At 40.8% G+C, this 13,201-nt stretch overlaps 1 protein-coding gene across 1 annotated transcript; it reads right to left on the bottom strand.

Moving 5' to 3' along the window:
- Positions 1–392: 392 nt before the first annotated feature.
- LOC149832375 (transcription factor bHLH62-like) lies at positions 393–2,967 on the bottom strand. Its single transcript, XM_090012439.1, has 7 exons — positions 2,247–2,967; positions 1,967–2,146; positions 1,732–1,866; positions 1,456–1,527; positions 1,112–1,336; positions 874–985; positions 393–647 (listed from the first exon to the last, which is right to left on the bottom strand). Exons 1-7 carry the CDS (start codon positions 2,823–2,825, stop codon positions 598–600), a joined length of 1,353 nt encoding a protein of 450 aa, XP_089868565.1. The 5' UTR covers positions 2,826–2,967; the 3' UTR covers positions 393–597.
- Positions 2,968–13,201: the final 10,234 nt, after the last annotated feature.

Raw genomic sequence — 13,201 nt, 5'->3', positions numbered from 1 at the left:
ATTTATAGCGCTAGAATTATGTCTATGTACGCCAGAATGCGACAGGCGATCGAGGCCGTAGCCATGGACCATGGCAGTCATGATTTGTGATGGAGGCCTCGTTTAGGGTTCCCACCGTCTTCAAGGCCTTTACTACCTGTCTTTCATCCCATAAAGAAAGAAAGGTACTCCCCCTCCAATAATAGTGCCAACCCTCCTCTCTCTTTTGTGAGCCAGTCCCTGAACGTCCAACGTCTCATTGATCTTCGCAACCCAACCCGTCTCTCTCATACGGGCCGTACCATTGACTGTAATATGCCCTTTTGGGTATTGATGCTGACGATTGAGATGCACGGATCATTCGGTCGACTTGCATGTGAACACATAAAACAAAGGGCAAAGAGCGCTTCAGCTTGATCGTAACTTATACTCTTAAGCTTAATGTACATTACACTCGCTCCTGGACAATGTCTTCCACTAGTGCATCACAGTTAATAATGGTCGAAGATTGCATTATACAAACATATACGTGCATGTAGAACAGTAGATAAAATCATAAAAGAAAAGAATTTCGGAGGTTCGGGAGATGGGTCTGATAACTTCGGTCCCAGTCGTCGCTCACTGCATCATTTCCATCTTGAGATTGTGGGTCTCCACCACCAAGTGCCCTGCAAGATCAACGGACCGTTCCACGTCAAATGGTCTACTTAAATCGTACCGTATGTAGTGTAAGAACGATATCATCTCCATTCCGCCCCCCACCCCCCTCCAAAAAAAAAAAAAGGATAACGTTATCGATCATCAATCTTTTTAGTTGTCATAAGAAGGCTTAACTAATTGTGCACCTATTGTGGATGATCGAGGCTTGTTTCCAATTAATGATAACCCACCAACCTGAAAACGGCTGAGGCGGCGATAAAGCAGATTGTCTTGCTTGATGGAAGTCCACGGTGTATAGGTTTTGTAAATCGAAATCCCATGTGGGGTTGGATGACAAACTGTTATCCTGCAAAGAGATGCATGGAATTTAGACGTTGAAACAGCTCTCTCTCTCTCTCTCTCTCTCTCTCTCTCTCTCTCTCTCTGGGAAATGTAACCTAATAAAAGAGAAAGAACGATAGCGTATGCATACATGAAAGCAGGAACTTAATCCCTGGTGGGTTACGGGGGCGCTAGTAGCCCTCCGTAACGTAATCCTTGGTGGGTTCATGGGAAACTGATCCGTCCCGCAGCACCCCGCTACCTGCTGTATGGATGCCTCAGCTGATTGCATCATATTGAGATGGTGGTAAGAAGACGCTGCAATTTCTGGGGAGAGACCCACCCCTGGGAAGCTAGAGTTGCAGGGAGGAAAGATCTGCATCATACCACAACCCGAGAGATAAAAATGAATCCACTTCGAAGTTCGAACCATCTATTCTATACGACACGAAAAGTGTAAGAAAAAAAAGAATAGGGAAATCCGTTTTAAATTACCTCCTTGCCCAACAAACTGTCCATGGTCCCTTCCGATCTCGGATTCACAGCAACCAGTTTCAAGGAAAGGAACTATTGTGTTCAGGCAAAGCGATCGAAATCCAAGTCAGATAGACGAACATGAACAATCATGTCCCATATATATATATATATATATATATATATATATATATATATATATATATATATATATATATATATATATATATATATCCTAAGAAACATCACGGAAGAGGGAAGCAATTAAAGGGTGGGAATTAATGAAGTCAGCTATACCTCAACTTGTCTTTGAAGAGACTGAACATAGTTAATGATTTCGTCGAGCATCCCAGCCTTGCCTGTTATCTTGTTGCATCCTGGGACTAAATCCTGTAAAAGCTTCATCCTCTCGCTGATTTTCTCCCTTCTCACCTGTTGCAGATGGTTCATATACAGTTTATGCACACGCATACGCATAAAACAAGAGAATAAGCAATCATCAGTTCCTCTCTCTCTCTCTCTCTCTACTTACTCTTTCTGCAAGGCTGTGGCTGTCCGTGGCCTGCCCTCGTCTGGCTCTCACGTGGATGTAATCGGGTTTTGGAATGTCTGGTACATCCTTGGGATTCTCCTTGACGCCATCGCCCGAACTCTCCTTGTTCTGCTCATCCGACTCCTCTGTTTCTCCCTTGATCGTCTTCGACCCTTCCAGCTGCCCAAGGTTAAGAAACCATTTATTAGTACATATATACAAGGCAGAGGGCAAAAGGCAACAGAAAAACACGTGGGATGCTATTGCTGTAGTAACATGCCTTTGGAGTTGGGGGAGCTGGTGCGTCGCTCCTCAGGGCTTTCCGCTTCTTTGAGTTGTCTCCAGAGAGCGGAGAAGGGGCTTTGGTGGTGATGGATTTGTGACAGAAGAGGATGTTTCCCACAGCCGGGGGGCAGCTCGTCGTGCGGGCCAGCGTGGTAGGGGGTTTGTTCTCGGTGACGAAGAATCCCGTGGCCAAGGACGACTGCTCGTACCGGTTTGGTGTCTGGTAGTTTTTCAGATCGAGCAACCCACAAAAAGAGCTCGCCCCCTCGATGTTGGTAGTGGTGGATTTATTGGCTCGGTTTCCCATTACGAGCACCGACGATTCATGAGCCCCCTGCGTGGTTCCCACAAACGATCCGGTTGGAACGGAGAAATGGGTGTTCTGGTCCAGCAGCTCGCCATCCCCGCTGCTGCTGGTGGTGTTGAGCTGTTGCCATCTCATCCTGGCTCTCTGTCTCTCCAAGACCATCAAGTCCATGGCCGCTGGGAGAGCGTCGAGGGAATGGTGGTAGTGAAGTGACGCTGCCCCCCTACCCAACGGCAACTCGAGCAACTCGGTTTGCATTTGCTTCATATGTATATCTATATCTTCATGAGAGAGAGAGAGAGAGCTGCCTCTGTGCTTGGGGGTAAGACAAATGAATGAGGGAAAACAAGATTTTTCCTTTCCCACGCTTCACAGATATAGCAGAAACATATAACTCAACGTCCTCGATCCCCACTCAGCGAATCGGCCGAAGAAAGCGAGGAGAAGGACAAAAAATATGAAAAATGCTTGGGAATAATGCAGCAAGAGGCAATGGGGGTGGGGGTGTATTTAAGGTTTGAGAGAGAGAGAGAGGGGGGAGAAGACCGGAAGACGTTGTTTGGTTGCGCTGCGTTGCCTATAAAAACGAGAGAGAGAGAGAGAGAGAGAGAGAGAGAGGGCGCAGGACAACAACGATCAGAGGGGTGTCCCGTGGCCGTGGGGCCCGGTGACGTGACTGGTCCATGTGGCTATGTCCAAGTGCCGGGATGCTACGACATCCGGTCCATCCCCCCAAGCTGCCCAGCCCCCCTGGGTTGGAGCCTTGGAGTGGGGGGAAATTGGGAATTGGGATGGTGGCCCCCCCCATCTTCCTCTGCCTCGCGGACCCATACACGTGGAACTTGGCTCTCCAGGACTGGACACCTGGACAATTACCTTACACGTCATCCTGTAACTGACAAGTTGTTGAGAGAGAGATGAACCCAACTTTGAATTCAAGCTGGTGGGCGGCCTCTTTTGGACGCGATGGAAGGTGAACCATCCAAAATCGGAGCCCATCCTTCAGCATCAACTGGACTGGCCCACCCCCTCCGCATTTATCTTTGCTCAGCTGTATTCATTGCATGCGATCAATTACCAAAAACAAGAGGGGTCGAAACAAGGGTCCAATAGAAAACGGCACGCCTACATCCTCCCCCTATCTACTGCACCACAATCCATGTATCATTGCTACATTTCTCCTCTTTTTTTTTTTCAACATTTCTCCTTGCTTGTGGAAACAAATGAAAATATCAATCGCACTGACGGTCTTTCTCCCAGCGGCTACATTATATGTGGTGCATGTCTTAAGTTCTGGAAATTTGGTCCCTTTCTTCCTGCTTTTCCTTTTTAGTATGCAAACCAAACTTCGGTTGGGTAAGCCCAACCAATGTATAGTGAAATACTAATTCTCAAGTTTGTGTTCTTAGATGCTACTAGGTTAGGCTTGCTTATCTGGAATCATACAGGAACGATAGTGAATACTTATCAATATAGCAAAGAGAGTGGCGGAAAAACAATTACACAAAACTAGAACTATCTAATATACTAGTAGTAATATACTAGTACTGGCAGTGGCAGAGCCAGAAGTTTTTCGTTGGGTGGGCAGACTTTGGGTCTCGGGGACAATGCTATGGTCTTGAAGGATGATTCATTTATTCGAGGGACAGGGCCGGCAATCAAAGGAGGAAGGGGAAGCAGAGTCCCAAGCAACAATCGAGGGACAGGAGGGGGGGGGGGGAATCGGCTCTTGGATCGTATAATTACAACATGCGAGCAAGTCTTTTTAGCGTTTGAAAAATAAATGGCCTAGAACTTTCATTAATATTCAAGTCTCAAAAAGTTATATTTTTTTGTCTGGAATGTGTTGGTTCCTAGCAAATGTGTTATGTTGGAACACATATGTGTTGTCAGATTTGTGAAAGTAGTATAGGAAATATCCAATTTGTACCCAAATTGCATATTTAGTAGTTTGTATCGTGTATCTATTTTGTGTGTGGTTTTTACTTATTTTTAAAAAATGTTTTGCGTTGTTGATGCATTGTACTTCAGCTAGGCAAAAGGTATTTCTCTTTAAATTTTCTTTGCCAAAATTTTTACAGGATCTTTGGAAAAGAGTGACTTTTTTTCAACTAAGAATGTTGCTGAAAGCAGAGCCGTACCTGTGTTTTATGGGGCCTGAGGCTGAGGGAAAAAATGGGCCCCCTATTAATAGTAGGAGTTTGGGGGCAGCGCCTCCGATTTTTTTTTAAAGAATCAAAATAACAATAAAATGGGCCCCTAAAATTTTTATGGGGAGCTCGGGCCTTAAAAATGAGCCTCTAAAATTTTTATGGGGAGCTCGGGCCTTAAAAATGGGCCCCTAAAATTTTTTTAGACCTAAGGGCCCTGAGGCCCAAGCCTCATTGGCCTCTTTACAGGTCCGGCTCTGGCTGAAAGCAATATTGGTGAATGGTAACTGACAAGTTAGAACACGTGCGAGCACACACACAAAGCCTTTCTTAAGATATTGACCTTTCTCAATGTTGGTTTACGCAAATGAGAAGATTGTCATTGTAAATTAGGCAAATTATAATGAGGACGAGAATCAAGTCTAGGATGTCGTGGTAAACAAGGAATTGAAGAAATGCTTGGCTCGCTCACCCATGCCCACCGCCCTTGCTTCGGTTTCTAATTCTGGGGTGGGCGACCGCCCACCCCTGGCTCTGCCACTCGTACTGGCCATCTTTTGATTTCGTTATTTTCATTTTGTTTGATTAACTCAAAGTTCCTTAAATACCTCTGTCTTTTTTCAAATACCATGAAGAGTTTGTGTGGGTTGAACTCCTTTTTCAAGCAAATATAGAATAACAAGAACATTTAAATAAATTTTAATTTCATTTCCTTATTTTTGACTACTAAATTTTAATTTCACATTATAAAATTCTTGAAAGAACTTTTACAATCTCAATTCTTCTACACACTTCCTTTGGCTCATCGAAAGTTTAATTTTCTTTCTTTTTTCTTTTTAACGATATTGGCATATGATTCTTCTATTTTGATGCATTGGCTGGGAAGCAGATTCAATGTTTGGGGCAGAACACTTGTATAAGTGTTTTGCCCGGGAGCCACTTAATGCCGGACTCCTAATAAAAAGAGACCGGATCGGGTGCAATCACATGCCCTCTGTCAGGGCTTGGGCCCCACAACTGACAGGCCCTGCCAAAAGATGAAGGGTGATTAAGTGCTTAATGCATAAGTATTTGTGCAACCATATTCACCTGATATTTTCCCTAATAAAAAGGGGGGTGCCTTATTAAAGAGGGGGCTCCATGTACTGCCCTCCGCCCCTCTGAAAAGGGCTGAACACTTTATAAGTGTTTGGCCCCGAACAATGAGCAGAACACATAAAACCATTATCCTGACCATATGACACTTAAGATTTATTGCACCTCTTGATGCTATCTATGAGAGAGAGAGAGAGAGAGAGAGTAATGCGTTGGCTCTGCTTCGTTAGGCTCCTTCAAAATCATAGTTTTCGAGTGTTTTTTCTCGCATCTAACACCATAGATGTGATCTATAGGTTTTGTTTAGTGGGAACTGGTTTTTTCTCGCAGGTTTTTTGGTAATCCAAAATCAATGGCTACGAAAAGGTATCAGTTTTTTTCGGTTCTTTAAATATGTTTTTTCATTGAAAAACATGATCCAAGGGTCGATTCTTACTAAGTCGAGCATGATGAAAGCATCTAACAATTCAAATCTATCATAAAACACTTCAAACTATGGGGCCTAAAAGGGAAAAGTAAGCCTAATATGTTCAGTTCTTTATATATATATATATATATAGTAGACACACAGAGAAAATATTTTTTTCCCTGGTAAGGAACCCCTAGTTGGAACTTCCAGAGGGAAACTGTTTTGACCAAATTTGATCGAATGGATGTGTTCAACACGATCCAACTAGTAGGGATCAAAATATTTCCTACCTTGGTGGGTAAGGAAACCCCTAGTTGGAACTTATAAGTGGAAGCAGTTTTGATCAAATTTGACTCAATTGTGTTAATCATAATCTAATTAGTAGGAACTGTTAGATCATATTTTCAATGTAAAAATATATATATTTTTTAGGGTTAAAAATTCAATATATTGTAGGATTTTGATTCCTCCCCCCACCCTTTCCTTTCACATTGAAAAAATATGATCTAAGGATCGGTTCCTACTAGGCAAACAAGTAGATCACATCCAGAGAGTCAGATGCACAAAAAAAAAAGTAAATTTCAAGTTTTTTCACTAGAGGGTTTCTTTCCATGAGGAGTGCCTGTTTGTAGGGATGGCAGTGGACCGAAGGGAGATGGGGATCAGTCTGAACCTACCCTGTTTGGGGTGAGGATGGAGGATATGAAATGAGGAAAGAACCGGGGACGGAGGTGAAAATTAAAACCTGTACCGGGATGAACTTACTCTTGCCCCTGCCGACCCCAACCCGCCTGGTTCATGATCTTCATTAATAAAATTACTAATATGCCCTTATTATACAATAAAATGACATTTAAATATTATATGTAGATTTCTAACCCTAAGTTCTTACTTCCTAACCTTAAAAACCGGTCTTTTTTCTCTCCGTTTTCCTTCCTCTATCGGCTCTAAAGAAGGACCATTTAAATTATTTTCTGGAGAAAAATGGGGACCCGTCTCATTTGGGGCAAAGATGAAGGACATGAAACGAGAAATGGACTGGGGATGGTGGTGAAAATCACAACCCACTGTGGGGATGAACCAGGGATGAAGGTTAAAATTTTGAAATGGAGCAGGGGTGGAGAGCTTGTCCCCTGCACCCGCTCCTGTTCACTGTCATCCCAACCTGTCTGTGCAATAGATTCTTTAGGAAACCATTTTCATTAGGTCTTATTACGCCCTTTTTACTTAATTTAAACCAATGAATGCTATTATTATGGATTATTCAATAAAAACATCTTTTGAGTCGAACTGATTTAATGATGAATCTTTTATTAGCAAGTTTAATTAATTTAGTTCATTATAAGCCATTGATTCGCTTTATCTGGAAAACACATTTGAAAATAAAAATTACTGTCTGATTCTAGTAACTATGATAAACACGTCTATGTATTTATATTAAGCAAACAACTGCTATGCATTTGGAAGGGACCTAATGCGATCTAACTAAAGCGTTCCTCCATATATGTCTATGTCATTATTAATTTCTTTTTTGGAGTTATGTCCCTTCCGTGAATCTATTTTCATATTTATTAATTCCTTGAACCATAATGACAAATCTCTTGAAAATATCACAAAAAATTAGCTGAAGTTAAAAATGGCAATTTCAAATGAATTTTTTTGTCAAAAACATTAAATATCGCACACAATTATTCTTATAATTAAAACCATGTGTTTTTTATTCTTTATTCTTAAATAATTTTTTATTATATTTCGTTATAATTTATTTTTATTGCTGATATTTTGCTAAAAAAACGAGATTCTAAAAAAAAAACAATTTCTCGCAAGTTTTTTGACTGCCAATATTTTGCTGTTTTTAACTTTGTCACTATGATTTGAACGACAAAGCCAAGCTCGCCGACAGGATTTTCGTATAAAGGGATGGGAAAGGGTTGCAGTGTGCAGGCCAGAGAGAAAGTCTCCGAGGCTTATGTGCTCGAAAACTACAATGCGGCTTTGTGTTGTAGTAGGGGCAAAGTCAGGTCGGCTTGCTGGGTGTTTAGATTTGGCACAGTGGGATTCCGACAATTCAAAATAAATGTTCAATAAGCATTGTTTATCTACTGGCTCTCCATGCTCCACTTGACTATGGAGGGTCCCCACATCCAGATTATCCTATTTCTCAAACCTTCTAAAGGTCAGGTGGATATAAAACTTCAAGTTGTACGTCGGACAACCTTAGTATATCCACTTAACAACAAAATCTTCAACTGCACGAATTCCTCCACAACCGTGTTATATTCAATCAAACTGAACCCCGGAGAATTTTATAAAGATTGAGACAACTGTGAATGCCCGTTCATCGGCTGAAGTTCTCAAAGATCAAAGTATGGAATGCGATTTACGTAATTGGTTGAGGAATTATATGAGAATGAACTTTGAACCTAGAGATAGTCAACGGCTTGGTTTTGCTTCTCTTCCATTGGAAAAGTGTATGGCCACGCACTTGGCACAGAGGATACTGAATGAAATAGAGAGGAAAATATCTCTCTTTCTCTCTCCCTCTCTAACTTCTTCATAGTATCCCTATTTAAATAGTTTTTCTAATTTCTCCTCTATTAAAATATATTTATACCAAAAACCAATTTAGTAGATGACAATAAAATTCACAACACCCACTTTGTCATTCTACATGTTGCATGCCCTATACAACACAAAAGTTATCACTACAAGAAAACAAGTCATTGCCTAAGATATCGTCGACAATATATGATTTATGGTAGCCAATAAAATAAACCACAGGTGTTTATTCTTTACAATCATTTGTATTACTATTTTCAGCAATATTTCTATATCATTATTTTTATAAAAATAAATTCAATGATTTGATATATCGGTGTAAAAACAGTCGGCTCTAAAATATCATCAGTAATAGTAATTAAAGGTGCCGATAATTATTGTCGGCTATACTAGTTAAAACATATGATAAATGTTGTTGCCTATATTATTTAAAGCCGACGATAAATACCATCGACTATACTAGTTACAACCGACGATAAATATCATCGCCTATATTATTTAAAGCCAATGATAAATATCGGTTATATATTAAAAGTCGACTATAATTATCATCGTAGAGATATTGAAAAATCATATATGTTCAAATAGCTGAAGATAAATATCGTTGGTTATAGTAATTAAATTCGATCATAAATATTATCGACTATATTTAATATCAACGACGATATTTATTGTGGATTCTTTATTAAAGGCAACAATAATTATTGTCGTATTTATATTGAAAAATCATGTCCAAATAGCCGATGACAAATATCATTGGCTAAGTTAGTTAAAATTGATGATAAATACCGTCGCCTATATTATTTTCAGCGACAATAAATACCATCCGTTATATATTAAAGTTATCATCATAGATATATTGAAAAATCATATGTTCAAATAGCCAATGATAAATATCATCGACTATATTTAATATCAACGGCGATATTTATCGTCGGTTATATATTTAAAACTGATGATCTATATTTGAAATAGCCGACTATAAATATCGTCAGCAAAAGTCCTTTTTTTTTAACAAATTATATTTTTACAGGCACAGTTTTTGTGCCAGTAAAAACATTATTGTTTTTACAATCAAAAGATTCCATGAGAAACAAAAATGTAAATATAACCATCAGTAGCAAATGATAGAGAAAGTGCTCTCCCTCTCTCTTCTATATATACATACGCACACACACACACATATATATATATATATAGTATTCCAGGAAAAACGGTACAGGTAACTGAAGTTCATCTCAAACATGTGACTGCAACTTAGTAAGCCTCATATGGATGACTAATATTTCTCACCTCTTCTAGTGAAACTCCTGCATCTTCTAAACTCTTTATTATACAGGACGAAACACCAATTCCATCAGAATGAGGATCTGTTATGTGATGTGCATCACAGGTAATGGCACCACCAAGGTACTCTGCGATAATGTTCTCCTCTTTTTGTTGCATGCTCCAAGATTTCCATTATCTTTCAAGAATTAAGATGACCCAAAAAGAAAGATTGACATTTTGAAGAAATTAAAAAGTACAAATCCAGGATGTTATGATAATGCTCCAAGCTTTCCACTATCCAAGATGTTCTGAAACATGCAGTTATGTAGAAGATAATAACAAAAGCAAGTGTTTCATGCAGCTAAAGAGCCTTGTTCTGTTGAGTTTGAGCTTTCATCATCATATGAAGTTCTTGGAAGATGAAATGACCAAAAATTACCCCATTCAATATTGACAACCTGATCAACAAGCACAGGTTTTGTCCAAAATCACATGATGACAAAACTGGAAAATTTTAACACAATCATAGACTAGAAAGATTGTTACATTAGTTCCTGTGAATTTTGCCCCAGGAGTTCACTATGATGAAAACATACCATGCCTCCAGCATTCGCAAGAAGCCAGACACTTTGTAATTGCATCTGCATGCTCAACATAACATGCAATTTATCCCAGTTCCAATGATAACTGCTACAATAGTATCTTCATCATAGTAGTGCCCAACAACCAGTGTTCCAACAGTATCATTTACCTAGTTGTAAACACCCCAAATTTTCACTCACCTCCCCAAACATTTCCACCAAGCATCATCATCCAGCCTCTGAAATCGCTGGAGGGCAAAATGGTCATTTTCTGAGCCCGGACCTTGCAAAAGTCTAAATTTCATCTGAAACTCTCAAAATTTCTCTATTTTTAGCTCAGATGTTCAAAATTTTACTCCTGACAGGAGACAGACATTTTCGAGTCTTGGCTCAAGATTATATTGCATAAGACATGACATTGCATATCATTGCATGAGCATTTCAAATCACTGCACTGCACAGCATGTCATTTCGAGGTCCAAAACTCTTGATTTCAAAATTTTCAATCCAGATTAGAATTTTAACTCTTTTGACTCCAAAACCCTGGGTCTTCAAAATTATCAATTCTTCCCATTTTACCCCCAGGGCTCTGAATGTCAAAATATTTTCTCAGGAAGACGATCTGGATAGTTTTTAATGTGGATTTCAGTCACTTCACCTCAGATTTTGCCCTTTTTGACAATTTCAAATATCTTTCTTTTACAAAATTGCCCTACAAGGGCCAACTCTTTCCAAAATTCCTGTTTTGCCCATTAATCCAGATTTTATGAAAATTCCAAAAAGAAGTTGTGGTTTTATCCTTATTTCAATAAAGAAGCAATGTGGGACCCACACTGAGGTGGTGTCACACAAGCTTTTCTTTTGAAAAATTTGAATTTTGAAAAAACCCAAAAATATAGGAGCCTTGTCCCCTTGATTGGTGCCACTTGTCTTTTCTCTCTCCTCCCATTTTCATGCCAAGTGTCAGTGTGGGGCTACCCTAAGAAGCCGCCACATGTCATCCCATTTATCTGCCATGTGTCACCCTATCCATCCTGTACCATGTGTCATTTCAAAGAACACCAGGAGATGCCAAGTGTCATAGGTTGTCCTGTCTAGAAAAGTGGATCTTGTCTCCTCTGAGGTGGCGCCACTTGAAGTGTGTCTCCTGCAGAGGACACGTGTCAACCTCTCCCTCCTTCTAGAAAAGTAGCCTGACACATGTCTCTCCCTACTTTTCTCAGAAAAGTAGGAGACATGTGTCACTCCTAAATTCCTACAAAAAAGGTAGGCTTGTCTCCTCTGAGGTGGCGCCATCTGGAGTGTGTCTCCTGCAGAGGACACGTGGCAAGCTCTCATTTCCTCAGAAAAAGCAATTGCCATGTGTCATTTCCTGCTATCTTCAGAAAAGCTAGAATTCAAATATTCAAATCTCCTCATAGGTGGCGCAGATCCTGAACTTCTACCTTTTCCAGGTTGTTTGAGATGGCGCCACATGGCTTGGCCCTCCTTCTCTCCCCTCTGCCACGTGTCATCTTCTGCTTCTTTCAGAAAAAGCAGGTGACACATGTCTCCTTCTCACTCCTTCAGAAAAAGTAGAGGACACATGTCTTCTCCCTACTTTTTTTCAGAAAAGTAGGAGACACATGTCACTCCTGGCTTTCTTCAGAAAAAGCAAACCATTCAAAAATTCAAACAGGGCCTAGGTGGCGCAAATCCTGAGCTCTGATTTTTCCAGACGGCCTGAGGTGGCGCCACATGTCCTTTCCCTCCTTTTCCTCCCTCTTGCCACATGTCATTGTAGGAGCCACCCTGAGGTGGCGCCACATGTCCACCCTCCATTCCTCCAGGGCCAACCTCCATTTGAATTTCAAACTTCCCCCTGAGGTGGCGCCATTTGAGAAGGCCTCTCTAGACAACTGACACTTGTCTGTCACATGTCCAGACCTCCCTGCATCAGAAAAGGTAAAAAAAAAACCCTATGAGGTGGCGCATTTTGCTTCCTTCCTTCATGTTCTCCTGCCACATGGCATCGTAGGAGCCACTCTGAGGAAATGCCACATGGCATGCCCCTACTGTTCCAACTTTATACCTCAGAACACCTTTTGAGGTGGCGTCATTCCAAGACTCCACCTGGCTCCATTTTGATTTTTATTTTATTTTTAATAAAAGTAGCCCACCATGAGGTGGCGCCACCTGAGGACTCCCTACAAAAGGTGAGTTTGAATTTCAAAATCCAAGAGAGCACCCTCTGAGGTGGCGCCACCTGAGGGCTCCCTGCAAAAGCCAAATTCGAATTTCAAACCCCCAGATAGCACCTCCTGAGAGGGCGCCACATGGAGGGATCAGATTGAGCCTGTTTGAAATTCAAAAATTTTCAGAAAATCTATAAAAACAAGGCTCTACGCCCAGAAGAAGAAAGCATCTTTGGAGACCATTTTTGTGAACTTGAAAATTCGACCTAGCCCTCCTAAAATCTGATTTTGAACTTTGGAAATCGCGCCCCCTTTGGCTCATTGGAGAAGGTGGAGTAAAGTTCGTGCAGTGGTCAATTCAATTCGAGCATAGGTCGGTTTTGGTGAACCATTCAAAGCCCGGAAC

This window comes from Nuphar pumila, chromosome 7 (genome assembly GCF_984573655.1).
Source record: "Nuphar pumila chromosome 7, dmNupPumi1.hap1.1, whole genome shotgun sequence".
Lineage (NCBI taxonomy): Eukaryota > Viridiplantae > Streptophyta > Magnoliopsida > Nymphaeales > Nymphaeaceae > Nuphar > Nuphar pumila.
Note: the sequence above shows the minus strand (reverse complement) of the source record. Positions and strands in the feature narration are given on the sequence as shown.

What these genes read in the sequence shown, in the direction of transcription:
- LOC149832375 (XM_090012439.1), bottom strand. Translation starts at nt 2,825, where the DNA reads ATGAAGCAAATGCAAACCGAGTTGCTCGAGTTGCCGTTGGGTAGGGGG. An exon ending in GATTAAGTTCCTGCTTTCAT is followed by an intron (nt 986 to 1,111) that starts GTATGCATACGC and finishes ATCTCTTTGCAG; the next exon opens with GATAACAGTTTGTCATCCAA. An exon ending in GCCGCCTCAGCCGTTTTCAG is followed by an intron (nt 648 to 873) that starts GTTGGTGGGTTA and finishes TTGATCTTGCAG; the next exon opens with GGCACTTGGTGGTGGAGACC.